This window comes from Equus caballus, chromosome 15 (assembly GCF_041296265.1).
Source record: "Equus caballus isolate H_3958 breed thoroughbred chromosome 15, TB-T2T, whole genome shotgun sequence".
NCBI lineage: Eukaryota > Metazoa > Chordata > Mammalia > Perissodactyla > Equidae > Equus > Equus caballus.
The window spans coordinates 34,218,730-34,246,259 of NC_091698.1; the positions used below are offsets into that span (position 1 = coordinate 34,218,730).

General features: G+C 53.1%; 1 protein-coding gene across 5 annotated transcripts in view; it reads right to left on the reverse strand.

Annotated features, from left to right (window-relative positions):
• Window positions 1–11,884: 11,884 nt before the first annotated feature.
• Window positions 11,885–27,530, reverse strand: part of ATOH8 (atonal bHLH transcription factor 8) — a 32,065-nt gene continuing 16,419 nt past the window's right edge. For all 5 annotated transcript variants that reach the window (XR_011426341.1, XR_011426340.1, XM_023618785.2 and 2 more), the window contains one exon: window positions 11,885–12,954. Coding sequence is in view for 3 of the 5 variants with exons in the window: in XM_023618783.2 (XP_023474551.1) it covers window positions 12,884–12,954 (71 nt within the window). In the remaining 2 variants the exon portion in view is untranslated. The remainder of the gene's footprint in view (window positions 12,955–27,530) is intronic.

Below are 27,530 nucleotides of genomic sequence, written 5' to 3' on the forward strand. Positions count from 1 at the left end.
GTCACCATGTATATATGCCCCTTCACCCCTTATGCCCACCCTTTAACCCCTTCCCTCTGGTAACCACTAACCTGTTCTCTTTGTCCATAAAAGATGTTTTAGATCGCTGGCATCCTTTAAGATGTTCGCGACATATGGATGAGTGAAAAACGCACGTTGAGTAGCAGCATGATCCCATTTAAGACAATTTATATACTCATATCTCAATGGGCATGGAGGCAAAGAGGTGACCAGAACGATGTTCGCCAACACAATAACTGTGGTTATCTCCAGGTGGTTGGATTACTGGCAATTTTTTTCGTATATTTCTGTGTCATTTTTCTGTATCACTTACTGTTTTTCCAAAAGCAGAAAAATCTATGCAAAAATGTCTTCCTATCCTTTCTTATCAAGCCACCTCCCCAGGGTGCTCTAGAGGAGGAAGGCTGCTGAGGAATTCTTGGGCATCCTGCAGCGAGTCTTGCTGGTGAATCTGTCAGCTCTGAGGCAAGCCAAGCACAGGGCAGGCAGGAGCGGCAGGGCCGGGGGCCTGCTTAGGCAGTCAGGCTAAACAGTGGACACAGCATCATGGCACCAAATCACAGCTGGGACCAGGGGTGGGGGCCATGCCAGGAACCTTGAGAATAGAAGTCAGAGGCTGGAGAGTCAGGCCAAAAGCCAGAGCAGCCAAGGTATGATGCCCAGTGGAAAATGCCGGGGTCTGGGCAAAATCACAGTCCAAGCATCCAGGCTGAGGACAGCATTCCCAGTTCCAACAAGCCTCAAGTTCTGGGAGGAAAAGAGATTCCACAAAGTGCTGCTTGGTACGAGTGATGGGAGCCAGGACAGGTTGAAAAGTCCTCTGGTGCCCCAGCCAGGGCACTGCTGGGCAGGAGCAGCCAACTGGATTGCAGCCATGAGCATCCAATGCAACCACGAGGCCATGGGGGAGCATGTCACTGCCCAGCAAGAGAGGCCTCTGTAGGCTGGTGCTGACTGCACTGCCTTCTGCCTGCAGAGGTGGGTGAATGAGTTTCATCTCGCCTGCCAGCTCTGATCTGCGACTAGTAGCTCCCCAGACCACTGGTTTGAGAAAGATTCTAAGGTCGAGTCTGGCTCTCTTAAGAGGAACTACTGGTGTGATTGATTAGTGATGACCGCCAAGGCACAGAAGCGAGTGTTGGTCACAGCCCCGGTGCCGTCACTCCAACAGCTCCTCTTTTCCCACTACGGGTTCATCCTCACCTTCCTCGCCTGCCTTCCCTCGTGAGGGAAAATTACCCACAATCCCGCCCTTTTCATTCTGGCTGATTCACTGCTGGAGTTTCTATACACAGAGAGCCTCTGTTTAGCTGTCATTAAAAAGTACATCCTAATTTTAAATGCTTTTTCCACTTGGCATTACAGCACAAGGATTTTCCTATGATTGTTTTTTAATATCTTTTTTTTTTTTTTTGGTAACCCCAGTTCATCGTAGAAAATACAGAGAACCAACAGGAAAAAACTTTAAAACATCTTTAGTTCTAAAACCCCTGGGGGACCCCAGAGCGTGTCAGGCAGAGGCAAACCAGGAGGTGCTCGCTCCAGAGCAATAACCCCAGAACCTCCAGAAATATCAGAACTATCTGGGATATTTTTTTAAGAAGTGAAGATTGCCTCTACAAAGTCATAAAAAAACGTCAGCCCTCCCTCCCCAAAAAGGACCAAAAACAAACAAAGGCTACGAACAAGACAATTCACAGAAATAGAAATTCAAGTGGTCCATAAACAAGAAAGATGTTCTTCTCTAATTAGTCAGGAAAATGAAAATTAAAACAATGAGATGCCTTCCTCCTCCCCCAGCCCACTGGCAAGAACTCAAGTGTGATAACATCCAGCACAGGCAGGGAAACGGGCATGGATTGTACAACCTCTTGGAAAAATAATCTAAAGTTGTTTATTAAAATTAAAAATAATCTGCATGTACATTTGGCAGAACAACTCGCTGCCAGGATCTACTCTACAAAACTAAAAACGCCAGAACATGAAAATACATGTACAAGGCCCTCTATTGAAGCACCTGCTCATTTGTTCAACAAATATTTATTGATCAACTACTATGTGCCAGGCACTGTTCTAGACACTGGGGAGAAAATGGACAAAACAAACAAAAATCCCTGATCCCATGGAGTTCACCTTTCACAAGGAGGAGATAATTGGTAAACAAATAGATTTTTTTAAAAGACATGGCATGAATGATGAGTACTATGGAGAAAAATAAAGCAAGGAAAAAAGAGAGAGAGAACGCCTGGGGGAAGTGGGGTGGGGGTGGGGGTTTGCAATTTAAAACAGAGCAATAAGGGAAGGCCTCTCTGAGAAAGTGGCACTTGATCAAAGAACTGAAGAAGGTGAGGGAACAAGTCGTGGGGATGTGCATGGTTGGAGCATTCCAGGTGGGGGCAACAGCCAATGCCAAGGCCTAGAGCCAGGCTGGGTCTGTTGTGTCAAAGAGCCACACAGAGGACAGTAGGAGGCAGTGAGGTCAGGGAGTAACAGGGCAGGGGGTGCAGGCCTTGGAGGTCAATGTAAGGACTTGGCTTTACTCTGAGTGGGATCTAGCCATCTCTGGGATGCAGATATGCATTTGGAAATCAACAGCCTATAAGGGGTGTGACGCCTGAGTGAGGGAGGAGACAGAGGAACAGAGACTGGAGGACTGGGCCCCAGGGCATGCCAACAAGCAAAGGAGGCTGAGAAGGAGCAGCCAGAGGTAGGAGGCGGCCCAGAAAGGCTGAGCTCTATGTCAGGGGAGGAGGATGGAATGTATCCAGTGTACTGACAGGTCAAGTCTGATGAGGACTAAGGATCCACCATGGACTTAGCATCATGGACAAACTGAAGGGGAATGGCTGGGAGATGCCAGCCCTGGGGAAAGACTTCAATCACTGAGGCTGGGCATTTGTACAAGCCCCCAGGGGAGAGAAGTAGAAAGAACCACTCAGAGCAAAGAGGAGCAAGAAGGCAGCAGCTGACAGACCCTGACAGCAGTTGCAGAGGGCAGCTGGGGTTCTCCAGAGAACAATGGAGTACCCTGTGTCCTTGAGCTCCCAGACGGGTGCCTCTTGCCAGGGCCCGGAGGAAGGCGGATCCTTGCGTTAATTAAGTCTCATCAACAGCAAGTCAGTGCTGGCCAAGCTGCTGGGCGGGGCCTGATCCAGACCCCACCTCTGAGGAAGCCTGCAAGCAGCAGGGACAGGCGCTGGCTCCTTGGGAAAGTGCTCAGGCCTGGAGGAGGAAATGAGCCCTTGATCAAGGGCCCGGCCAGAGGAAGGCCACAGCCCTGGGAGGGGCCCAGAGGGCCTGGGGAGAGGACAGGCCAGCTGAGGCCAGTCCTGAGTGAGAAAAGCAGATGGAATGAAATGCCTTTTCCTTCCCACTGTGAATGATGCTCGGTGGGGCAGGACAGGCTTAAAATGGTGCATTTAGAGTAGAAATTAAGCAGATTGTTAACTCAGCCTGGTGTTGAGTGATATTTTCCAGAGAGAGAGAGAATTCTGTAGCTGGAAGATGCTTTAGTCGTTGTGTCCTCCTACCTTGTATTTTACAAATGGAGAAACTGAGGCTCAGAGAGGAGAGTGAGTCATCCTGGGTCACACAGCCAGGGAAGGGCAGGGCTGAGAACCAGCATCAGGACCCCTGGCACCTGTGACAACCTGCGTGCCAGGGCATGCCTTGGAAATGTTGCTGCCACCTGAATCCATACACTGAGGAAAGCAGGCCGGGGAGGGGAAAGCAGGAGCCTAGACAGGCAAAATGGGCTCCGACAGAGAAGGGAGGAGAACAGAGAGAGGCCTGGCTCCGAGCAGGGGTGGGCTCTGTGAGCAGCAAAGAAGAGGTCCTGAGGACAGACGGGCCCAGTGCGAGAGGGAGGTGGGGCTCTGTGAGAAGGCAGGTCTCAAGTGGGCTCAGGACCTGGAGGGAGGTGCACACAGGTGCTGGGAGGGACAAACTCCCTCCACCTGTCCTGCAGGTGAGGCAAATCCATTTCAATCCTCTGAACATCTTCGGGCTGGAGGAGCTCCATACTCACAGGGTCCCCTCTCTGTGTGTTCCATCTGGCTCCCACTCCTGATTCATTTCATGCTGAGGACACTCATCCTACTCAGTACTTTTCTCCCTCACCCGAACCTCTGCCGGGCTCTGCAGGACAACCTGCAGGCTGCAGAGAGATGGGCAGGACCCTCTGGGCTCACCTGCAGCCCCTCACCAGGGCAGAGAACCCCAAGGGCTCCTCCTGGCCCAAGCCAGCAGCACTGAGCATTGATGCCGCAGGTCCTGAGGGCTGTCCCTGCACTGGAGAGAGAGCCAGACACGCTCTGGAAGTGCACAACTGAGCCAGGGAGGCGGATGAGAGGCAATAGCAGTGCCAGGAGGGGGAAAGTGTCCTGGGAGGCCCAAGGCAAATGGAGTTTGGACAAAGGTTAAAGGACCTTTAGTTGAGGGGGCAGGTCTGGGGTCTGCAGAGGTGACCTGTACCCAGATTAGAAGGATGAACACTCATTTATTTGTAATTTCTCTAAAGATGCTCTGTTGTTTTTTGTTTGGTTTAACAACTCCGGAAGGTCTTTGCTCCTTCAAATAATTCTCTGGCTCCAAAGATAATCCCTCAGGAGAAGAAATATAGCTGTTCTAGCAAGAACAAGGCAGGACCTCGGGCTCCAAGTGGTGGTAGAGCCGAGTGGGGAGTTGTAATCTGAGCCCTGAACTCCGGCAGGCAGGCAGGACAAGACAGTTTGGGGCCCAGGTTGGAAATCTCTGTGAGGGACCTTAGAGGTCACAGAGCCACCGTCTGCTTGTACTCAAGAGGGATCACACACAGAGTTGAAGGTCGGGTCAAGCTGAACCCCAGGCCTCCAGATTCCCAGAGGGGCCCCTGATCTACCCCAGTCACGGGAGGCTCACTCTGGGCGTTTCCTCACTGGTCTTTCCCAGATCCCTCCATTTGGGAGAAGAGCTGCTGCAGAAGGCCCTCTGAAAAGGAGATGGAGCCCAGAGAGCACTCATCTTTGCCCATCTTTCCCGGCAACTCTGCCTGCTAGAAAGGGGTCTCTGTGGGAGGAGCTGGCACGGAAGGGCAGGGAGGGTCAGTGGTTCGGAACAGCCTGTCCAGCTCCCTGGAGGACCAGGACAGGGTGCACCTGTGAGGCTGCCAAAAGGGGGCCGGGGCCTCTCAGCAACTGCTCCCCTCCAGCTTGGCTCCTGTCCAGTCCCGTCATCAAAGCCAGGAAAGGCAGCCCTGACAGATGTCACCAACGCTGAGCTGTCAGTCATCCCAGCAGGTCCCCACGGCACAGCAGGGCCACATGTCCTGTGAGGGTTAGAGGACAAGGCTGTCCCTCGCTTTCCCCCAGTGCTGACCACTCATCACCCCAATCGGGGACTTTCTGGATGACTTCGCATCTTGGGACTTTAGCCTCTGCCTTGAATCGGGGAAACTGAGCCGACCAGAGCCCTCTGGCAGTGCCCGGGGCAACAGTGCCAGTAAGAAAATCCCAGCCTTCCCAAAATCCAAACATTCTAGTGGCTCCGTACACCAACAGTCCCCAAACTGTCTTCCAGGGACCACCCCCCCGACTTGGTGTCCCATGAGAGATGGGGGCATGAAATAAAGAATAAGTGCCCTCCATCAACAGACAGATGAACAGACCAAAGGCAGCGTATACGTACAAGGGAACATTATCTGGCCATAAAACGGAATGAAGCTCTGATGCGTGCGACAACATGGATAGACCTCGAAAACATTATGTTTGGTAAAATAAGCCCATCAGAGAAGGACAAACATGTATGACTCCACTTATCTGAGGTCCCTAGAATAGGCAAATTCATATGGACAGAAGGTAGAAGAGAGGTGACCAGGGGCTGGGGGCAGACGGGAAGGGAGGAGTCATTGTGTAATGGGTATAGAATTTTTGCTGGGGATGATGAAAAAGTTTGGGGTCTAGATAGTGGTGATTGTTACACAACATTGTGAATGTATTTAATGCCACTGAGTTACGCACTTGAAAACGGTTAAAATGATAACTATTATGTTACGTATATTTTACTACAATAAAACAATTTTTTTAAAGAATAAGCACACAAATAAGTTTGGGACACACACAGTTCTCAAACTTAAGTGAGTTTTCTTACTGCGGGACTTTTCAGAGCCTTTGAGCAGGGGCTATGTTGTGCTGTGATCCCCAGAGGAGAGGATCACTGAAGCCTTGGTTCTTCGAAGGCCTAGTCCTGTTCATCTTAGGCCTGTTCCCCAAATTACAATATTTGGCTGCCTAGGATGCCTCTCACACCCAGAAGAGGCACTAAAATCTTTGTCAAACCCTTTGCTCTGATTTTTGTTTAGAATATAAGGTCAGCATAGCTATCCCAAAGTGTACCCAAAATCTTGGGGGGTTTTTTGTTCTATTTTCTTCTCCAAAAATGGAGATTTGTTTCCTGGGACTTGGAAGCATTTTGAGTTCTTTGTTAAAAAAAAAAAAAAGTGTTTGTTGCATGCATGTGTGTGCGTGCAAGAGGGGAATTCTCTAGAAACTTCTGGTCGCAGAGCTGGAAATGAAATTCCAGAGGGTGAATGCATGTTGTCTGCGGGCCAGATGGCTTTGAAGATGGTTTGAGGTATGGGCTGGGCAGAGGACGGGGCTAAGTTCAGGGCTCTGCCTGCCTCTAGGGGGAGGGGGCAGGTTCTGTCCCGTCCTCTGTTCCCGCGCTGTTGCTATTCCATTGCGTGACCCTGGATACCCGCTTAGCTGAGGCTGGGTGAGCGCCCCTGGCCAGCTGCCATATTTGCTCGTGACCTTTCCATTGGGCACCATATTTTATAGTCTCATGTTTTCAGGCGTGGGTTTGGTGGTGACCTGGGGTCAGGTGGGGGAAGTTAGATTGAAGAGAAAAGACTGGATTCAAGCCCCAGCTGTGGGACCATGTCGAGTGAGTCACAGCCCAGAAATGTGGTGTCAGGGAGTGAAGCCAGAGGGGAAAATATTTATAACTGCCGGAAACATGATGAACCTGTCAAAAATACATGAAATCAGCTAAATAAATTGAGAAGGAAAAGGCAAGGTCTTGTTTGTTTTTTTTGCGAGTGTCGACGTTAAAAGAAAATCGTCAAGAATGAGAAACGTGATTTCTCTACATACCACTGCATTGTGTGAGTGATGTTTTGGGGAAACTGAGGAAAGGAGGCTGTGTTCCCTTAGCTGAAGCAGGGCAGGGAGAAGGGATCCGCCCTAGGAAGCAACTAAGCGAGATCACGACTTCAGTGGACCCAAGAGATCAAAGCCAGAGATACCCATGAGACATAAGCCCCCGGGAATTCTCAGAGACCTGGGGCGGTGCTGGCCTTCCCACTGAAGATGGGGAGGAGGGGAGCTGTCTTCTCTCCAATATGTACAGGAGAGCTGAGTCCTAGGAGGGCAGGAGATGCCCCTGAGCTGCTGGGCGAAGCAGGGCCTCTGTCTGCCCCGGGTTCTGGGACGGAGCCCCAGAGAAGCAGGGAGCCTGAGTGGATGCTGTACAGAGGAAAGTTAGGTGAAAAAGGAGCTGTTTCCACCGCAGCAAACACGAGGGCCAGAAAGAATCCTGTTTCGTGGGCAGCCAGAGAAAAGGAAACTGGGACAAAATTGAGAAAGAGGGGTCGTGAACATCTTGGAACCGGATTCAGCCAGTACCCCCGGCTGGTCAACCTGGGGGTCACAGAGACTGGGGAGAGTTGGAGACAGCGGAGGAGAGGATGGGACCGTCCCTGACAGGTCCAATGGGCAGTTAAGGAGCCTGAACTTTGACCCAGAGGAGGGACTTCAGAAATAAACCTGTGTCTATCAGCCAAAGGGGAGGAAGGGGACCAGATCAGAGACAGGGAGGCCAGCCAGGAGGCGGCCACACAGCCCCATGAGCTACAATATAGGTGACCTCCTAACATATATTCAGTCACATCATCCTGCTGGTGCCCAGGAGGCTGGCCTGAGAGTGTTCCCGCCTGTAACTTACTCCAGGGAGGCCAGGGGACCAGAATGCAAAGAGAGCGCATCTCTTCAATTGATTAATAGTGATTGCCTAGAGCACTATCATGAACTCAGGCAACTTCGGGGCCCAGGACAAAGGGAGCCAGCATTGATTAGTGATGTCTGAGCGGGGCATAAGGGGATGTGGCAGTGTTCATTCACTTATGCACACACACATACTCAAACAAATGTTTATTCAGCATTTACTACAGTTAGGCACATGCATACGAAGCTATCCTCTTTGCAGGAGCTCAGTTCTCGAAGGTTCAGCCACAGAAAGAGGGAAAAGCCCCGAGCCCAGGCTCCATTCTGCTCTGGACCGGCTCCCTTGGAGCCTCTTCAAGGCCTTGGAAAGGCCTGTGTCCTCTTCTCTTGGGGTCTTGAACAAATTAGCTGCTTGGTAGTTATTTGTGGAAGAAGGAAAATAAGTAGATTACCATATTTTCCAATTTTTATTCATTTACTCAACAAAGAAACCCACATAAACATTTTGAAGGCCTTTTCAAGGTTTTGGAGATGAATTAGACCCAAGCTTTGCCTTCTAGGAATTCATAGCTCCACCTGGAGATTAGATAGGTGCCAGAAATCTGTAAAACAAAGTTGTTATTTATAAATCCAAGTTCCTTGGGGTGCCTGGCTTCAGGAGGCAGACGTAGCTTGTCTGGCGTCCAGGGGACCAGAGGGGAAGTAGATGGGAAGGTGAAAACCCGTGGGGCAAAGGGTGAGGCATGTGCCCCTCCTGCACCCCACCCCCGTGCCCCACAGGCAGGGCCCCATCCGCACCTCCCTGTCCTCCTGGAGCCTAGAAACAAAGCAGCTGTTCAGGTGAGGTGGCCGCAAAGGTCGGAGTGAGACAGGCAATACGAATCCACCTGAAGGAAACACTTGGAGATGTCGGAATCTTGCTCTGAAAAGGCCAGCCCTTTGTCACCCGGGCTGCTGGCAACGACCCCTTTGTAGTTCAGGAGGCCCCATGGAAGGAAGGAGGCAAGTGCAGCCCCTGCTCAGGGCCCCGCAGGCCTCCCGTGCTGTCCACAGCATGGCGCCTGTCTCAGCTAATCAGCTGCACCCACGCCTCTGCCCTGGGTTGCAGGCATACAGGGACTCTGTCTGCACCTCCAGCTCCCTACAGTGTCCCTGCTCCTGGCTGTGCTGCCTAGCTCCCCACCCCTGGGACCTGCCCACTCCTGCTCCCCACTGGCTTGTGAGAAAGGTGAGATGGGGGTGGAGAGGGATAATTGGGAAAAGAAATAGGACAGCACAGGGCCTTGGAGGACATGGTGAGGTGGAGAGAGCAAAGGAGGAGGTCCCAGAGACAGGAGAGACTATGCTGTGGGGAGACAGAATCCAACGGGGCCCGGGCCGAGCTGTGAGCCCAGAAAGGGGCCCAGGGACTTGTGGAAGCCCCTCCCAGAACTTAAGCCTCTCTTCTGGGAGGGTCTGATGCCAGGAGCAGGAGGCAGTGCAGCCCGTGTGCAGTGTTGGGAGAGTCAGGCTGGGCCTGCACGCTGAGAGAGCTCCGGCTCCTGGGGCCCTCCGTTGTCCTTCTGTCCTGTGGAAAGCAGGAAGCGTGCATGCTGCAGGAACCAGACGCACATGGAGGGACACACACCGACAGAGTGTACACACTCACACAGGTCCCCTGCGTCTCTAGAAAGGGGCCCCTCATACCTCTGTGTCTGGTGGCTGATGAGCCATCACCGACACACGGGGCCAAGACCCAGAGCAAACAGCGAAGTAAAGAGGGTGTGCCACAGACAAGTCTGCCGGCAGCTCTGGACCACAGACTCTCGAGGGACGGGGACGTCCTCCCAAGGCCCCCAAAGGGGGGCTCCTCAGCAGGGTGACGTTGGTGAGGGTCTTCCTGCTTACATAAAACTGTCTGGAAGACTGCCGATGAAATGTGAATCTATCTGAAATGGAGTTCCCTTACCTGGGAATGTACGCGAGTGTGAATCTGGGTGTGCATGTGCACACAAGAAGGAGTGTATGTGTGTATGTGTGTGTGCACAAGAACACAAGCTGCTGTACTGGGAAAGAAGCTGGAAAAGGAAAGAAAAGCATGGACTTTTAATCATTCACACACCCACACACACGCATCCATCCACATTTTTGGCACGGACTGCACCCCCTATCAGTGAGTGTAAATCACTTTTTTGGTCAGAGAGCTGAGCCCACTTAAACCAGTGGCTCTCAAACTTGCTGCACGTTAGAATCATTTGGGGAGCTTTCAAAAGTCCCAATGCCCAGGCTACACTCCAGACCAGCACATCAGAATTTCTGGAGATGGGACTCCGGCATTAATACTTGATATCAATATTTAATAATCTCCTCAGAGATTCCAACGTCCTTGCCAGGGCTAAGTGTCCGTGTGCGTAGAAAGCTGTTCTTCCATTCCTCTGCACAGAAAGCTTCTATTCATCCCTCAAGACCCAAGTCACACGGCTTCTTTCTAGGAAAACCCTGATACCTCTTCAGGTGAGCTAGTTGTCTCTTTCCTGAAGCTTTCAACAACATGTTAGTCATCTGACTGTATAACAATTATTTGCTTGTCTGTTGGTCTGTCCCACCTACTGTTCAGAACTATGAGCTCTGTGAAGACAGCTGCTCCGTGGGCTCCATCTCTCTAGTCCCAATACCCAGCCGGTGTCTGACATGCAGCTGATGATCAATAGATGCTTCAGAATGAAAGGGAATCTGTAGTGAAGGCCATGAGCAGAAAGGGGCGGGAAGTGAGGGCCTGCATTGTTTCTGGGTGGTGAGGGCATTGGTCTGGTCCCCTGGCAGCAGGATGGGGGTACTCCCCCGACCCTTTAGTGACAGAAAGGGTCCTCTTATGTCAACAAGTTTGATTGATGCGGGTTGGTCCACATTTCCTGCTTCCTCAGGAAGTGCCACCAAAGTCACTCAAAAGTCCAGAGGGACAACTGAGTGGGGCTGTGACCTGTGCCCGGACTCCCTGGGTGACTGACCCTTCCTACCTGTCCCCTCTCAGCCCCCATTCCAAGCCCACTCGGTCCGTCCTGCTTCCAGACAGCTTTGCTCTGAGGAGCGCTCGGAGCAGTCTGGGTCCCCTGCCTTTCTGCTGATCCAGGACCAGCCCACACACCTTGGTCCTTGGCAAGGGCCATGCCTGGGAAGCCCCAGTGCAGGAGGAGGAGGCTCCTACAGCCAGCTCAGCCTTCAGACACTCCAGCCCCCGCCCAGGAGCCAGAGCAGCAGACAAGAAGGCGACCAGGGGCAGAACCAAGGGATGGATGTCCATCCTGCACGGGTGCAGCCTTCTTTCCTCATCACCTCCTCTCTCCGTGGGCAGCCCTGCCTCTCCTACGCAGCCCTTCCCCACTGACATTCCTTTCCTAGTTCTTATTGCCCCTCCCCATCCCCAACGGGCCTCTACTGTCCCCATCTTAGGCCCCCCGAGGTGAAGTGATGTGAAAAGGCCACACAAACGTCCGGCTGGGACTGGACTACGGGGTTAGAAAGGGGTTAAGAGCAGAGGATTTAAAGTGAGGCCGTGTGATTTGAGAACTGGCTCTGTCACTGACTGGCTCTGTCTTCTTGGGGCCTCAGTTTCCTCATCTGTAAACTGGGATCACAAATATAGCCCCTCACCTCATAAACTCGTGGTGCAGATTAAGTGAGGTACCAAGTGGAAGAGCTCCTCACAGGCCTCCTGGTCACTAGTCCAGCCTGAGGCCATGGTGGGGCCCCCTCACCCACCCCACACAGACACACGCACTCCCACAGCCCACTTCTTGGAGGGCTCTCAGCCTCCAGGCAGAGCCCAACCTCTCCCCTCCCCCACAACCCCCTCAGTGACCGGCCCAAGTCCTGGTCACCCACAGAGTCCACTCAACACAGGCAAGTGATTTCTTTACACGTTGGGGCTTTTACTTCAATTTGAAGCAGATGGTTGAGCACAGATGTGAACAGCTTTGGCCTTTTGAGCACAAGGAAGGAGCAGGCCTTGGCTTTGAACATGTCCCCCTTCCCCACAGACTGGCCCATTCCCCTGGTCCCTTCCCCACCTCTGTCCCCATGCACAACCTGTAACAGACCACTGGTCCCCAGGCCGGGCACCATCTCGTTTGCCCAGCCAGGAGGGCAGGCCCCCGGCAAGGAGTGGCTGGTTGGGCTGGCTAAGCGAGCAAAGACCCTTAGGCAGGTCACCCTGGGGCAAGTCCTGGGGGTGGGGTACAGGTGGTCAATATTGCTTCTTTCCCTCCTTACTCCCTTCCCATGATGCTCAGGGCCCAAGAAGGAGCCTGGGCCCAGGGGACACTGAGAATCAGGGTCAGAGGCCTGGGCAGCCAGTGGGAGGGACAGAATGGGCTGGGATCTCAGATCCACTCCCTCCAGGCACCCCCACCCTGCCCCTCACAGCCTCCAGAAGGCTTATCTTGCACCCAGCGGGCTCAGGGCCCAGTGTAGAAAGAGAGTTTCGGGTCAGAGGGTCAAGCGCTTCCAATGGTCGCCAAGTGTCCATCCCTTCCATGAGTCCCTAGTGGAACCGCTGACTCGTCTTTGGCTTGAGATGGGACTCGGGCAACAGGAGAAGCAAAAGTCACAGAGCAACCGTGTGGCTTTTCACTGTGGGGTTTTCTCACCACATTTTGTTCAGTGTCTGTCGAATCTTTGGCAATGAATCTCTGCAGCCAGACGGTGGGCCTCAGGCCCCGGGCGGGGGGAAGGCTGAGCTCTCCCCTCCCCACCAGGTAGAGGGCAAAGTGCGAGGTCACCGCAGAGAGGCCGGGGGAGGGCAGAGGGTGAGAGGGAGGCGGGCGTGCTCCTGTTCGACCCTGAGAGGCGGCGGTCTGAGCGTCTCATGGCATCTTGGAGAGGAAGGTGAGGCTGGACTGGTGAGCTCACCTCCTCAGGCTTGACTGGAAAGAGGGCCCACAGCAGTGTCCTTGGTCTAGCCCAGGGCCAGTCACTCCTGAAAGAAATAATCAACCATCAGAATCAGCCCCTCCTCATCCTAGCTCCTGTTTCTGGAAGGCCCGAACTGTACAAGTGCTTGCATCCCCAGCACCTCCTCTCATGTAATGCTCGCAGCTGCCCTGGGAGGGACTTGCATGGCCCAGGCAGGGAACAGCATCTTGAGGGGTTCAGTAAGTGGCAGAGCCAGCATTTGGACCCAAGACTGACTGCCTCCTGAGCTCACATCATCTGGTTCCTCTCCCCTCTGCATTTCAGAGCTACTGCTGATTTTGTTGGTTTGGGGGATGGGCTGGACCACAGGGGGTGGGGGGAGGGGCACTCAGGGACAGCCAGTGCTGATACCACAATCCCCTGTCACCCCTCTGAGGGATGTCAGAGTTAGTCCTGCGCTCTACGGGAACAGCCAACCACAGCTCCCTTTCCCCTACACTGTTTAGACAAGAGTACTACACCAGGAGTCAGGAGACCAACTCTAGTTGCAGCCCATCCACCCGCCAGCTGGGTGACCTGAGACAAGTCATTTAACTTCCTGTCCTCCATGTCCTCATCTGTAAAATGACACAGCTGGAGTGGGTTAATAATTTTAAAACTTTCCTTTGAGCAGTAGAAATGAAGTCTGACCTGTGGAATCCTAAAACAGAAAACAGATAAACATAGGATCTTTTTGGACACCATGTCTTCTCGGACAAGGGAAACAATAGAAAGAATAAACAAGTGGGATTTTATCAGACTAAAGAGCTTCTACACGGCAAGGAAAAACAGGATTGAAATGAAAAGACAACCCACCAACTGGGAAAAAACATTTGCAAATCATATATCCAACAAAGGGTTAATCTCCATAATATATAAAGAACTCACACAACTCAACAACAAAAAATCAAACAACCCGATCAAAAACTGGGCAGGGGATATAAACAGACACTCCTCCAAAGAAGATATACAGATGGCCAACAGGCACATGAAAAGATGCTCATCATCACTAATTATCAGGGAAATGCAAATCAAAACTACACTAACATATCACCTTATACCTGTTAGAATGGCTAAAATAACCAAGACAAAAAATTACAAATGTTGGAGAGGTTGTGGAGAAAAAGGAACCCTCATACACTGCTGGTGGGAATGCAGACTGGTGCAGCCACTATAGAAAACAATATGGAGGTTTCTCAAAAAATTAAAAATAGAAATACCATATGACCCCACTATTGCACTACTGGGTATCTATCTAAAGAACTTGAAATTAGCAATTCAAAGAGACCCATGCACCCCTATGTTCATTACAGCAGCATTATTTACAATAGCCAAGACTTGGAAGCAATCCAAGTGCCCATAGATTGATGAATGGATAAAGAAGATGTGGTATATATATACAATGGAATACTACTCAGCCATAAAAAAGACAAAATTGTCCCATTCACAACCACATGGATGGACCTGGAGGGTATTATGTTAAGTGAAATAAGCCAGACAGAGAAACATAAACTCTGTATGATTCCACTCACATGTGGAAGATAAACAAACACACAGACAAAGAGAACAGATTAGTGGTTACTGGGGGAAGGGGGTGGGGGTGGGCACAAAGGTGAAGGGGCGTCCCTATAAGATGACTGACAAATAATAACGTGCAACTGAAATTTCACAATGCTGTAAACTACCATAACCTCAATTAAAAAAAAAACAGATAAACATAGTTCTGGTCTATGTGGAGCAGCGGGGCAGGGGGGACATGGTAGGGGAGACCCCGAGTCCTATTGCATCCCCTCCAGCACGGAGCCTGGGGCACCTCTGAGAACCCAGGGTGCCAAGGAGCACAGTGTGAAAACCACTAGGTTAGACCATCTTTACGCTCCTCACAGTCCTGACCTTCAGATCGTCCTCCGGCAGCTGAACTTGGTGTTGCTCGAGAGAGAAACTGACCGGAGCGGGTGACTTGCTACCGGGAAGGGACAGGAGAGGGGAGCGGTCATGGGGGCTGCTGGGACTTTAGCTTTAGGGGGAGGTCAGGGCTGGTGGGGAGGCTCTGAGAAGGTTCCCAGTCTACCCAGAAACACGCAAAAGAATAACAGCGATCCCTTAACCCCGCACAGCACTCTCCTAAAAATGCAGCTCTGCATACTTCTCTTTCTCTTCTTACAACAACCTGAACAAACAGCTAAGTACTTATTTTTGAGGCAAAACATCTGTCAGGCATCTCCACATGCCAGGCAGCTTTCTCACAGCCCTGTCTCAGAGGTGAGCCATCCCCTGCCCAGAGAAGGAAGCGCCACAAGTTGGCAGCACCAGGATTTGAATCCAGACCGGCAATGTTGCTTCTACCACACAGAGGCTGCTCCTGCTGAAATGGAGGCTCAGGGAGCTGGGACGGAGCCAAACCACGAGGCTGGAGGGCCCGCTAACCACAGGCCCTGGTGAGCTTCTAGGCCTTGGGGCGGCAGCTGGGCAGGCAGCCAAGGTGAGAGGCTGGGGCAAGGCTGGAGGTGGGGTCCAAGGAGGGCGAGGGAGCCGGGCCAGGAGAAGGGAGCATCCTCCAGCTAATAGAGGCTAAGAAGGGAGAAACGAAAAGTGGGAGGAGGGAGCATCTTGATGTGGTGAGTCCGGGCGCACATTCTCCGAGCCCACGGTGCAGTGCGTGGCTGGCCCCAGCAGGAATCTGCTTTTTGTTACCAAGTCTGAGGAGGAGGATTAAGAAGCGGAAAGGAAGCCCGTGGGGATGGCACTGGGTCTGTGGTCCATGGGGTGATTTACAGCCCACGTCATCCCGGCGCTGGCTGCCTGGGCGGGCCCTGCGGAGGAGTGGGCCTGGAGTCCTTGTGCAGTCTGCCTGTGGTCTGGGGGAAGGCGTGGAAGGCTGGGTCGGCTGGAGCCGTCCCACTGGCTACCCCGTAAAGGCAGCCAGCCTAGCCCCCAACCTTCTATTAGCTCTCAGACTCTGCTGAACATGGCTGCCACCCACGAGAAAGGAGACGAGGTTTCTCTCACCAAGGCCTGACCTTTCACTCTTGAACCCACGTTTTCCCTGGTGTCTACACAAGATCTGCATTCCCACCACCCACCTCGACCTAGGAATCCTAGCACATACAACACCGTCCAAGGAAGCCTTATGTCCATTGAGCGTGGTGGGAAGAACACTGGGAGGCCTTAGGTGCCAAGACCTTCTCTGTGATTAAGCAGCTGTGTGACCTTGGGGAACTCATTCTCCCTCTCTGTGCTTTAATTCCTTTACTTGCACAGCAAGGGGATTAGCACTCTCCAAAGGGTATTCTGCCGAATACTAGCCAGGTGAGGTATATCCAGTGAGTCTGGGAAACACCACAGACTTTGGCCCCATCTTAGAAAGTCACTATGTATATTAGCATATCAAAGGCTCTGAAAAGTCCTGCAGGAAAGAAATTCGTGTGGCTTTATTTACCCAGTGTTTTCCCAACTCATTTGATCATGTGATTGCGACTGCATTCTGAGGAATAGAAACTCACTCCAGCTTCCAGTAAAGGGAAGCTCATTTAAGGCTACAAAAGAGCATTTCACAGAGGCCGGGGAAAGTGTCAGGAAAGGCAGCAAAGGTCCTGAAAACCTCAGTAGGGGCAATCTGCGGCCCTGCCCTCCAGATGCGCCCCCCAAAAACAGCACTCGGCCACTTTCAGGTCTCTGCTGCTTTCCTGCCTGCCTACCAGCAGCCGGGTCTCAGCATCCCAACCCCACGCGCCCAGCGGAGGTAGCCAATTGGTCCAGCTTCAGTCAGATTTCTTTCCCTGGACCAATATTAGCCGTGGCTGAGGGACAGGAGACAAACCTGTCGATGCTACCACTTCAGAAGGCACTGTGTGCGTGCGTGTGTGTGTGTGTGTGTGTGTGTGCGCGCGCATGTGCATAACTGCAAATACAGGGGAGGAGGCTGGCAAGTACCTCCCCTGTGACAACCACACCACAAACCCCTTGTCATCCTTGTCATGTAAACTGGCAATATCCTGCATCGCTCCCTGTGAGAAGCCCAGTCAAGAGGCCCTCTCGCAACAGCCCCACCCCCCAGCCTTTTGTGGGTGGCGTTTCCGCTGTGGGCCAAGGCTCTGGGTACACCTGGGTGAGGCTCTTGGTTCACTGTCCTAAGAAGCCCCCCGTGTCCCAGCCCCTCACCACAGAAGATGCCCTTTAACACTGTCCCGCTGCTAACATAAACTTTGAAAACAACTGGACAAGAAGGCCTCTCCCGTCCCTTCCCTGTCATCCGACGCGCTGAGTCTGATCGAGGGGACTTGGTCAGTGTGGCAAAGTGGTTGAGCTGATCACGTTCAGAAATCACCTTTTTATCGGTTCCCTTGTTTGTGGTCAGAAGCTCAGCCCCACGAGGACAGGGACGTGGTCTGCTTTGGTCCCTGCTGTAGCCCCAGTGCCCAGAACAGAGCCCGGCACATGGGAGCATCTCCATAAGGACTTGTTGAGCGAGTGAATAAATATTTCCATTTTCTTTTCTGTAGCTTCCATCTACCATGGGATCCGTTTCCTATTTCAAATGGACCACTGAGCACTTCTGTCAACGTGCCTCCGCATTAGGGGACTTTTTGGTAATTGTTGTGAACCCTGGAACAAGTCTGGATCTTTTCTGCTCTCGTTCACTTCCAGTTATTTTATTCCTAATTATCCTCCTCTGCTTACGAGGCCCGTCTCTGGCTTTAAGTGCACTGGTCTCCTCTCTCCATCACTTCTGTGTGCTGCAGGGTAATTTTAACACTTTGGGGGCATTTAAAAAATGATGATATCTGCCTGCTAAGTTATTTTACTTTTTAAATTCATTTTCAGTCTCTGACGTCCACATGACCTATCTAATCATTTTTCACTATCTTCAAATTATACATTTTTCTATATTTAAGCAATTTGGATACAGGCTTCTACCTGCAAAAAAAAAGATGTGCAAAGGGATTGAAATCCTGACAGTTGTTTTTGTTTTTGTTTTTTACTGGTTTGTCCTAAAAAGAACAGTCAAATTTCAAAAGTTACTTTAACATGAAAACATGAAAGACCAGTAGGGAGGACACGGGAGAAGTATTTTTCAAGATCCACACGATTTGGCATGATTTTACCTTTCACTTTTAAGCACACTGCTGTGTGGGGTCGAAAGGGGGTTCCTGTTCAGGTCTGAATGCTGAACACTGAGGATCATCGTGGCCTCAAAGTTAGCAGGCCGTGGCGCTCTGGGCTGGCTGGTTAACCTTTCTGAGCCTCAGTTTCCTCCCCTTTAAAATGAGCATAGTGATAGTACCCACCTTCTAGGTCAGCTGCAAAGAATCAATGAGACAACAGAGCTGCGCCCCTGGTAGGGCCTGGCGCACAGCGGAAGCGCTAGAAGGCGCTGGTTCCCGCTCCCGCAAAGAGCTGGGTCCTCAGTTTCCCCGACTGGTGTTTGAAAACATAAAATGGCATCACAGGCTGAAATGTCTCAAACAAGTAACCAGAAATAGTCACTTTGAGCCAATTGTCATCTTGAGCAATTTGCTTTCAACAGATTCTCTTTAAAAAATATACACGATTTTTAAAATTATATAAGTCAAGTCTATCATCTGATAAGTGGATAACTAAAGTGTGGTAGATCCATACAACGGAACAGCATTCAGCCATAAAAAGGCAAGAAGTACTGCTACATGCCGGAACACGGATGAACCCTGAAAATGCTATGCTAAGTGAAAACAGCCAGACCCAAAAGACCACATTTCATATGATTCCATTCACCTGAAATATCCAGAACAGAGAAATCTATAGATGAGAGGTTCCCTAATGCTGGCGGAAGGGGATATCTGAGGGGTAGGAGGTGATTGCTAAAGGGTTTCTTTTGGGGCTGATGAAAATGTTTTAAAATTGACTGTGGTCATAGTTGCACATATCTGTGAAAATACTAAAAACCATTGAATGGTACACTTTAAATGGACGGACTATAATCTCAATAAAAACCTCAATAATTTTCTTAATTGCATAGGTACTTCATGTTAACTACAGAAAAATTAGAGAATACAGAAGAGGGAACAGAAGAAAAAAAATTTAAATTACCTCCATCTCCCCACAAGGGAAAACCACGGGTACATTTGGTGGCTATTGCTCCATATCCTTTCCCCAGGCTTAGGCACACCCACAAAGTACTATATGAAAGAGGAGTCACGTTGTGCAAATTGCACTGCAAGCTGGTGTTTGTGTTTTCTCTAACACTCTAGCCATACATCTAGGCATTTGGGAGACCTGTTCTCACATCTTCTCCAAGGGCCAGGCTCTGCCGTGGTTATTCTGGGCACAAGCACAGGCCTGGGCTTCTGGCCCCCAAACTTCCCAGGGAACTGGAAGCAGGTACGGACCAGCCCACCCCCAGCACCTCCGCCCGCCTGGCCTGGGCGCCATGGGTGACAGGCAGGAAATTTATGAGCAGTTGGAGTTGGCTGCTATTTGCCAAGGGCGGGACAATGGCGTGAATCAGGGATCACACTGTGTCAGGGCTGGGAGGGCCCTCTGAGGTCGCAGGCATCGAAGAGATGCAAAGTTACGGCCAGAGCCCCTTGTGAGTCAGGAGAATCCGCCTGGGTACCACGATTTGGGAGAAAAGTTCATTTACTCAACGAAGATTTATGGCTGTCCTCCCGGGTGCCAGGTCTGTGGCAGGCTCTGGGGTTAGAGTCGCTGCCCTGGGGCAGCTTACAGTTCTCCCCAGGGAAAGCCAGGAACCACCGTTGCTGGAAAATGCTGTGGCCCCCGCCCATTCTCTGCTCTGTTCCTCAAGACCGCTCAGCAGAGAGTGACAGGCTGCAGGCGCTCCCAGCTCCAGCCTGCAGACAGCTGCGTGCTGCTAAGAGGTCGCCCTGCCCCGCAGCCCCCAGGTCCCAGGGACGGGGCCATGAGCGGTCCGGCAGTCTAAACCCCTCATTAACGGAGGCCAGTGGATAAGTTCAAACCTCAGAGCCAGTCAATGACATACAGAAGAACTTTCCTACCAGAAAGAAACAATCACCACAGCAGACAATGCCGAGGATGAGAGCAGGTCACCTGGGGCCCCCTCCTGTGCTAAGATGCTAGACAGGAGCCAGGTCCCAGGCATCCCAGGCAAGCAGAGAGTGAGCGCTCTCACGGACCCCCCTGTCCTGAAGCCTTGCTTGGAGTTACTCTCGTCCACTGGAACCTAAGCTCTGGGAGGGCAGTGTTCTGTTGGCTGTGTCCCTGCCGTCCCCCCACTCCAGGACAAGGGCCAGCTCAAGTCCAGCCTCTTAACCCCCTAGCCCCCACCTCCACTGCAGGCTGGAGAAAGGGTGTTTCTCCCCTGAACTCCGGAAGCTCGTCATACCCACTCCTCCTCCATCCCCGTGCGCCACGGGGTATTGTCCGTGCAACTGCCATCATCCCCTCACTCACCCCACACACCTCCACCACGAGCTCCCGAGGGAAGGCACCACGTCGTCCTTCTGCCTGGGGACAGAAGTGAGTGAACTGGTGCTCAGAGCTACCATTTATTGAGGGTGGCCTCGCGCCAGGCACCACACTATGCTCCTCTGCCTGTGCTGTCTTACGCCACCCCTGGGAGGAGCCATCTCTGCTTCCATTCTGCAGACGAGGAAATGGAGGCCGGAGCAGCTTCCTCACTCACCCGAGGTCATCCTGCTAGGATGCGCAGAGCAGACAGACCCCTTGACCCTGAGAGAGGTCAGCTTCTTCACTGGCAAAGGGACTGGCAAGTCCCCAAGCCACCCACCCAGCTGCCACCTTCCTTGGTTCTAAGAAAATCTCAGTCTTTATCCCCTGGAACCTAAGGGAAGGTGGCCGGCCGTGGGAGGCCTGGCACTCCCAGAGCCAGAGCTCACGAGGAGCCCATGGGCCTGCAGGGGACGGCCAGGGAGACCCGAGGGCCCCGCCATGCTGACGCCTTCTTGGGCTGTAGGCCATTCTCTCTGGCTGCCAGGCTCTGTTTCCCTCTCCACACTCTGCCTGTGTGTCTCTGTGCCAACTCTCTCTTGGCCTCGCCTCTGTTTATCTCTCCACATCCATCAGCCTTTCTGTCTTTTTTGGCCCCCACCCCACCCCACCCACAGTACAGGGCACCGTGAGGGTCGAGCTGGCCCCGGTGAGGCCTGAGGCCCAGCTGCTGCATCTTCCCATCTGCTTCCCATCCTGTGAAGTTGTCCAGCCAATTCCACTTGGCGACACGCTGCTCTTCCAGGCCCCAGAAGCTTAAGGAGCCCATGACCTTGCCCCACAGCCAGAGGAGGCAGGCAGGCTGCAGGGGAGCAGACAGCTGGGTAGACAGGTGGCCCAGCCAGGTGAGGAAGGCCCCGCTCCCCCACAGCTTCCCAGCGGGCCCTGACTCATGACCCTCACACAAACACCTCCCCACACTAAACACACACACACACTCCCAACCACAGTGTCAACGGATCCCCATCAGGCCTGCCTCCTCCCCGGCTGGGGACCGCCCCCCATCACTCTTCTGCATCTCGCAGTGCCTCCCCTCCCTAGCCCTGACCACAAAGTGACAGCAGGGGCGATGGGGCACCAACAAGACAAGCCAATTCATGCCAAAGTGCTGGCTGGCAAGCCTATGCAAAGACCATCGTGTGTCTCCAGGACACCCCAGAAGAGTCTAGCTGTGGATATTTCAGGACTGGGGGGGCAATAATGGCTGGCTGGGAGAGGCGATGAGGGCCCTGGACAGTCCAAATAATCAAACAATTTCCACAAAAGCAGTGTGCAAATACAGTTTTAAGTTGAGAAAAACACCTCCCTGTGCCCCTCCCTTCATCCCTAAGCCCCTCATAGCTAGACTCTGGGGCCACTATGGGATCCAGGCAGGGGTGGGACATCTTTGATTGGGGCTCTTTACTCACTGCCACCCTGTCCATCAGTGACACCACAGAAGTAGCTTCCAGCTGCACAGGGAGAGGCCAAGACCGGGAAGAAAAACAATTCTTTCGCCTACATACACACGCACATAGTGCACACACATATACTCCCACACGCACACATGCATGTGCAAATGCATACCCGCTGACAGGCAATACAGCATGGTGGTTAAATGCGTAAGTTACAGCATTAGCTGGCCTCTGTCTGAATCCTGACTTCTCCATTTTACCAGCTGTGTGACGTTGAGCAAGTTACTTAACCTCTCTGTGCTTCAGTTTTCACCCATAAAAAGGTAATAATAGCAATGTACTGCATGAAGTTGTAGAGAGGATTAAAGAACACAATGGCTGCAAGGACAAGCACTCAGCATTAGGCAGCCACATGTCAGAGCACACATGTGTGTGGGTCTCCCCCGCTCCCCATTTGCCCATCAGCAACTTCAGGCAGGAACTGTGTCTCCAATTTAGATTGCTAGGGCCCCACTTAGTCCTGGGCACAGAGGAGCCACCCATTAGATATGGTGGAAGACAACTGAAAACCCCTCAATTCCTCATGCTTCCATTCATTCAGCAAATATTTACCGATCGTGTAGACCCTGCCAGACTCCACTGAAGCACTGGAGATCCCACAGGGAGCAAGACCGACAAGGACCCCACCCTCCCCACGCTGACCCCAGGAGCACAAGCCGCTCTGCAGAAGCGAATTTCTCTAGAGAAAGGAAGCCTCCTGTTTTCTGTGCCAAAACAGCCTGGGCACGTTCTTCCCCGGTGATTGATGCACTTCCCTGCATTCTCGGTCAGACGTTACTGCGTGTCCTTCAGCTTCCTCTTGACAACTCAAGGTCGAGCCCAGGTACATCCGTCTGGGCACTGGGCACAGAAGATGCCCCAGGTCCTTGAGGCTCTGGGGCCCTTCACCCCGACACTAAATGGCCTCCAGCCTCCTGGCTCCTCTGAGCCTCTGGCGCTGCCCCTTTTGTTCTCCGTTTCTTCCCACACCGTCAGGCCACGGGCTGTGATTCCGGGGTCCGTCCCTGCACCTGCTCCGGGAGCTGGCCTCACGCTTCTGTAGGTCGTCTCTGTTCAGCTGCTCTGATCTGAGAGACCAGGGAGTCAGGCGTGTAAAAACTGTGTGCAGACTAAGACAGGGGGACTCCAAAGACGTCCCCACGGGGCCCTCCTAGGAGCTTCTGCGCACAGCCTTTGTGTCATTAAGCTCTGTTCCAAAGGGCGGGGCGTTTGTTTTGTTCTCCAAAGTGACCCAGCACCTAGAATAATGCCTGGCGTATTGTAAACACTCCAAACCGGTGCATGTATGTGCTCACACACAAGGCAGACAGCAAAGGACAGACCCGGTGGACTCTGCCTGGCAATGGAATCAAGTCCTTGGTGGGCAGCCCAGTCTGGTATCCATTCCCTAAGTCACTGGATGGGGAGGGGACACTCGGGGTCCCTCTGCCCACCTTTCTGATGGACCAGCAACGTCCTCCAGGAATGCCCTCTGACTGTGCAGTGCTTCCAGTCCAGAAAGCCCTTCCACAGCCATCATCCCTTGTCACCTCCTCACCACGGATATTTTTATCCACGTTTTATAAGGAAAGCAAAGCCTGGAGAAGGCAAGTGTCTGAGGTTACAGAGCTCAAGAGCAGCTGGGCTGGGACTCAGACCCACGTCTCCCAGTGCCGGGTCCTGCGCAGCCAGACACCCCCTGCGGCTCTCCCTTCACCTTGGGGAGAGCAGAGGACAGCGATGGTCTGATGCAGAAGCACTTGTTTCCTGGGGTTGGACCAGCCTGCCTCGGCCCCGCCTGCCTGGCCCAGCTGTGCGCCCTGGGTGATGCCCTTCTCCGGGCCCCAGCCTCCCATCTAGCTCCCAAGGTTAACAATGTGGACCTCAGGAGGTCGGGCCCCTGGAGGCTGCTGTAGGATTCAGGAGAAAAACGGGCACAAGAGGGCTCTGCAACTCGGAAAACACTACGCAGAGGTACAAGGTCGCCGGGTGGCCTGACCTGGTCATCTAGGCTCTCTGGATCTCAGGGCCATCAACGTAAAATAGGGCTATTGGCACCCACTTTGTAGAGCTGAGGTGAGGAGCGGGCAAGCTCGTGGAAGTGGGGTTCTGGCATTGTGGTTAAGGTTATGACATTGGTTAGCCCCACTGGGAAGAAAATCACCCTGTCACCATCAGGGCCGATCCTCCAAGGATGAGCCAGGTGGCTGTTTGCCCTGCTGCTCCCCCCAGCTGAGGGACCCTGATGTCTTTCTCAGTTTCAGAGGGAGAAATCCTTCTTTCAGGGCAGGTGGGGGATGCCTGGGCAGGACTGACCGAACTGGTGAGGAGACATGCTCTTTGCCATGAGGCCCCCACTCTGTCTTTGGATGTCATGTGAGGATAAAGGGCTTGGTGCTGTGGCAGCCACTATGTAGCCATGAGGTGAAGACCAAAAGAAGCCTGGAACCCAGGGAGCAGCTGCCTCCCTTCAGCTTTCCTATGAGAAACAGGAGCCCCTCTTTGTTTAAACTGCTACTTGAGGGGTTTCTGTGATCTGAAATGCAGAGCTTTCCACTGACTCGAGAGAACAACAGTGCAAGCTCCCCACACAGGAGCCTAGGGGAACCCAGGGGCATTTCCCTAGCTGTGTCCTGAAGCCCCTAGTTCACCCTTCCAAGTCTTTGCCTTCAGTACAGGAACATTCCTCCCCAGCTGCAAGGGTTTTAGCTGAAGGAACGGTGTGTTATTATTTGGGGGCCTACTATGTGCCAGGAGCTGGGTCACAAAGATGAAAGGGCTCACAGTCTAGCTGGAGAGGCAGCACTCAACAGACACGATGTAACGTAACATAATGTGGTATAGGGGTTCTAATATCACATAATATATGTCACATATCACCTGAAAATATAACGTAATGACATAAAATGAGCCCCAATATAGCACACAGTAGAGTATCACACAATATTTTATATCATTACATCACAGTATATCATAGGATGCTCTCCTTCAGGAGACCATCACAGCCCTGTGGTGAGGGCAGTGAGGGGACCGTGCAGTGGGGCCCTGAGGAGGAGGCTGGGGTAGGGGTCAGGGAGGGCCTCCAGGAGGAGTTGAGCTTTCCAGAATGAGCAGGAGTTAGCCAGCCAGACAGGGGAGAAGGGCACTGCAGGCAGAAGGGACGGCATGAGCACAGAGGCCAAAAATAGCCCCTTTGGGCGAGGAGTTCCGTGTTGCTGGAGTGTAAACTGGGACACAGGCAGTGACCGGCTGGAGCCAGGTCACTGGGAGGGGGGCAGGGTCAGGTGCCCTATAAGGGAGTCTGGCCTCTACCCTTGGCCTGAGGGGAGCCCCTGAAGGGGTGCTGAGCAGGGGAGGGAGGTGGTCAGACCTGGCTCCCGGCAGAGGTGCTGGGAGGGGCTCAGGTGCAGACGGACTGAGCTGGGGAGCAGCTGGGCAGCCGAGCCAGGCCCCAGGTGGCCATGAATTCCGGGCAGAGAGCAGGAGTGCCGTGAAGGGGGGAACAACTCCCTACTTCGCCCTCTAGAAACATTTACACTAGGAGCTTGAGGAAGGCAGTAATTATAATTTCCCCGCGAACCAGCTTTCTGGTCCACTGGGGCAGGGAGAAAGGGGACGACATGCTCAGGGCCCGATGGGGAACCAGGGCCTGCTAGTGCCCTTGTTCCAGACCTTCCACTGTGCTGGGTACAGGGGCTCAAGGCTGGGCAGCAGACATGGCAGGTCTGGTCACACCAGTGGGAGGGCAGCCCTGTCCTCTGGAAGCCTCGTGCTGAAGAGCAATTTCAGGTCACTGGGCTGACTCCACATTGTCACTAGGGACCTGGGCCGAGTGGCCACTCCTCCTCCCCCCGTATCCTCCTCACCTTTGGCCCCATGAAGACCAACCTCTCACATAGGAGACACGGGAGGGAGGGCAGAGTTTACAAAACAATGTCACATCCTTTGTGTCACTGATCCCTGGAGAGATCCGGGAGGCAGGCTGGGCATCTTCCAGATAAGACACTTGAGCAAGGCCACCCGGCGACACAGCCCCGAGGCCAGAGCTGAGGCTACGCAGAGTCCAGCCCCAGACACCTGCCCACAGAGGCCACAGCGGGAGGGTGGGTCTCGGCCCACGCTGAGCCCTCCAGACGGTGAGATTTATTACCCAGAAATTGCGATAAACATAAATATTTGGTCCTGTGGGAGCTGCTGTCTCTCCAACTGAAACTGGGAGGAGAGGAGAGAGGAGGGAGGAAGGCAAGAGGAACGAATATGGGGCCTGAGTAAAGTGCAGATGAAACACACAAACACCCTCCAAAGCCCAGAATCCTCGGCTTGTAAAAAGCTGGCCACGCGCCGTGGTGTGGACGACAGGCTTTTCCCACTGCCTGGGTGAGGGGCTGCTGGAGCTTCTGGCTCTCACAGGACAGTGGGAGGCAGGCTGTGGTAAAGAGGTGCAGGGAATCGAGAAAGGAAAGGAGAAACCCCCAGTTCCCTGCCCCTGACCTGTGCCCCCCATAACATCACCACCATCTGACACTCAGGAGGCGTCCCTCTCCCCACCTCCACTTGGCAGCCCCAGGCCTGACTCTCAGCTCCTCTTCGGGGGTCCCAGGGGTTGTGAGGAAGGCGGCCAGGCCTTGCCCCCTTCTCTCCCCGCCAGAGCTAGCCTCCCAGCTCCCAGCCCTGCCCCAGCACCCCATGGGCCCCGGACAGGCCACCCGGGGACTGCTCCCAGGAGGCGCCCAGATTCCAGGCAGACATCTCCCAGAAGCTTCTGGCGGGGGAAGCAGCCAGTTCTTAAAAAAGGCTTCGTGTCATACCGCAATCAGCTGAGGCGCCCAGGCACGGGGGTGATATTAATGCCCCTGTTCTCCCACAGGCTCTGACGGGCTGATGGGGGTCTCCGGTTATCTCCGGCTCCCGGCCCTCCCTCTGTGTGGACACTGTTCGCACCTTTATGCTCTGGTTTATGACTTTCTGCTGCCCGTCCAAGACCTGAACACCAATGGGCCGGACCCTGTCCACACTGCATCCTCCCAGGGACCTTCCGCCTCCAGCTGAGGTTTTATAAAAACAGCCACTTCCAACCATCCCCAACTTGAACAGCTTTGAGAAGCAAAAAAAAAAAAACTTCGGCAGCATCCAGGAGAGCTAATTAGGTGGCCTTTGGGCACCTTAGAGGAGGAAGAAAAGTCACAACGGGTGTTAGAAGAGGAAGAAACAACATTAAAAGAAAACGAGGGGAAACAAAATAAAAACCAGAGATAAAAAGTCAAGAGAAAACAGCGGCGCCTGAGAAACACGAATTCCAGCCGCCAACTTTTACGGCATCAGCCCTGTTATTCATAAGCGAGTTTCCTCTCTCACAAAGGACCTTTTGCACGGTTTTCCCTGCCGCCTCCAAACCAGCTGCTCACGCTGTTGTATCCTGAGTGATGATGAGGCTCTGAAAGGGTTTTTTGGGAACAGATGGCCAGGGGAGAGCTGGGGAATGTGCCAGCAGAGGGCTGGGCGGGCTGCCAAGGCCTGCGGTGACTGAGTGCTTGGGCTTCCAGCTCGCGTGCTTTCCCTGCCCTCTGCCCTCCGTGGCGCCAGCAGGCCTTCCCAGCGAGCGCTCCGAACATCTGGAGTCTGGGGCTGCCAGGAGGGGGGGCCGCGGCGGCCGGGCGGGGGACCCTCTGTTCCAGCGGAGCTCCCATGGACTCACCACCAG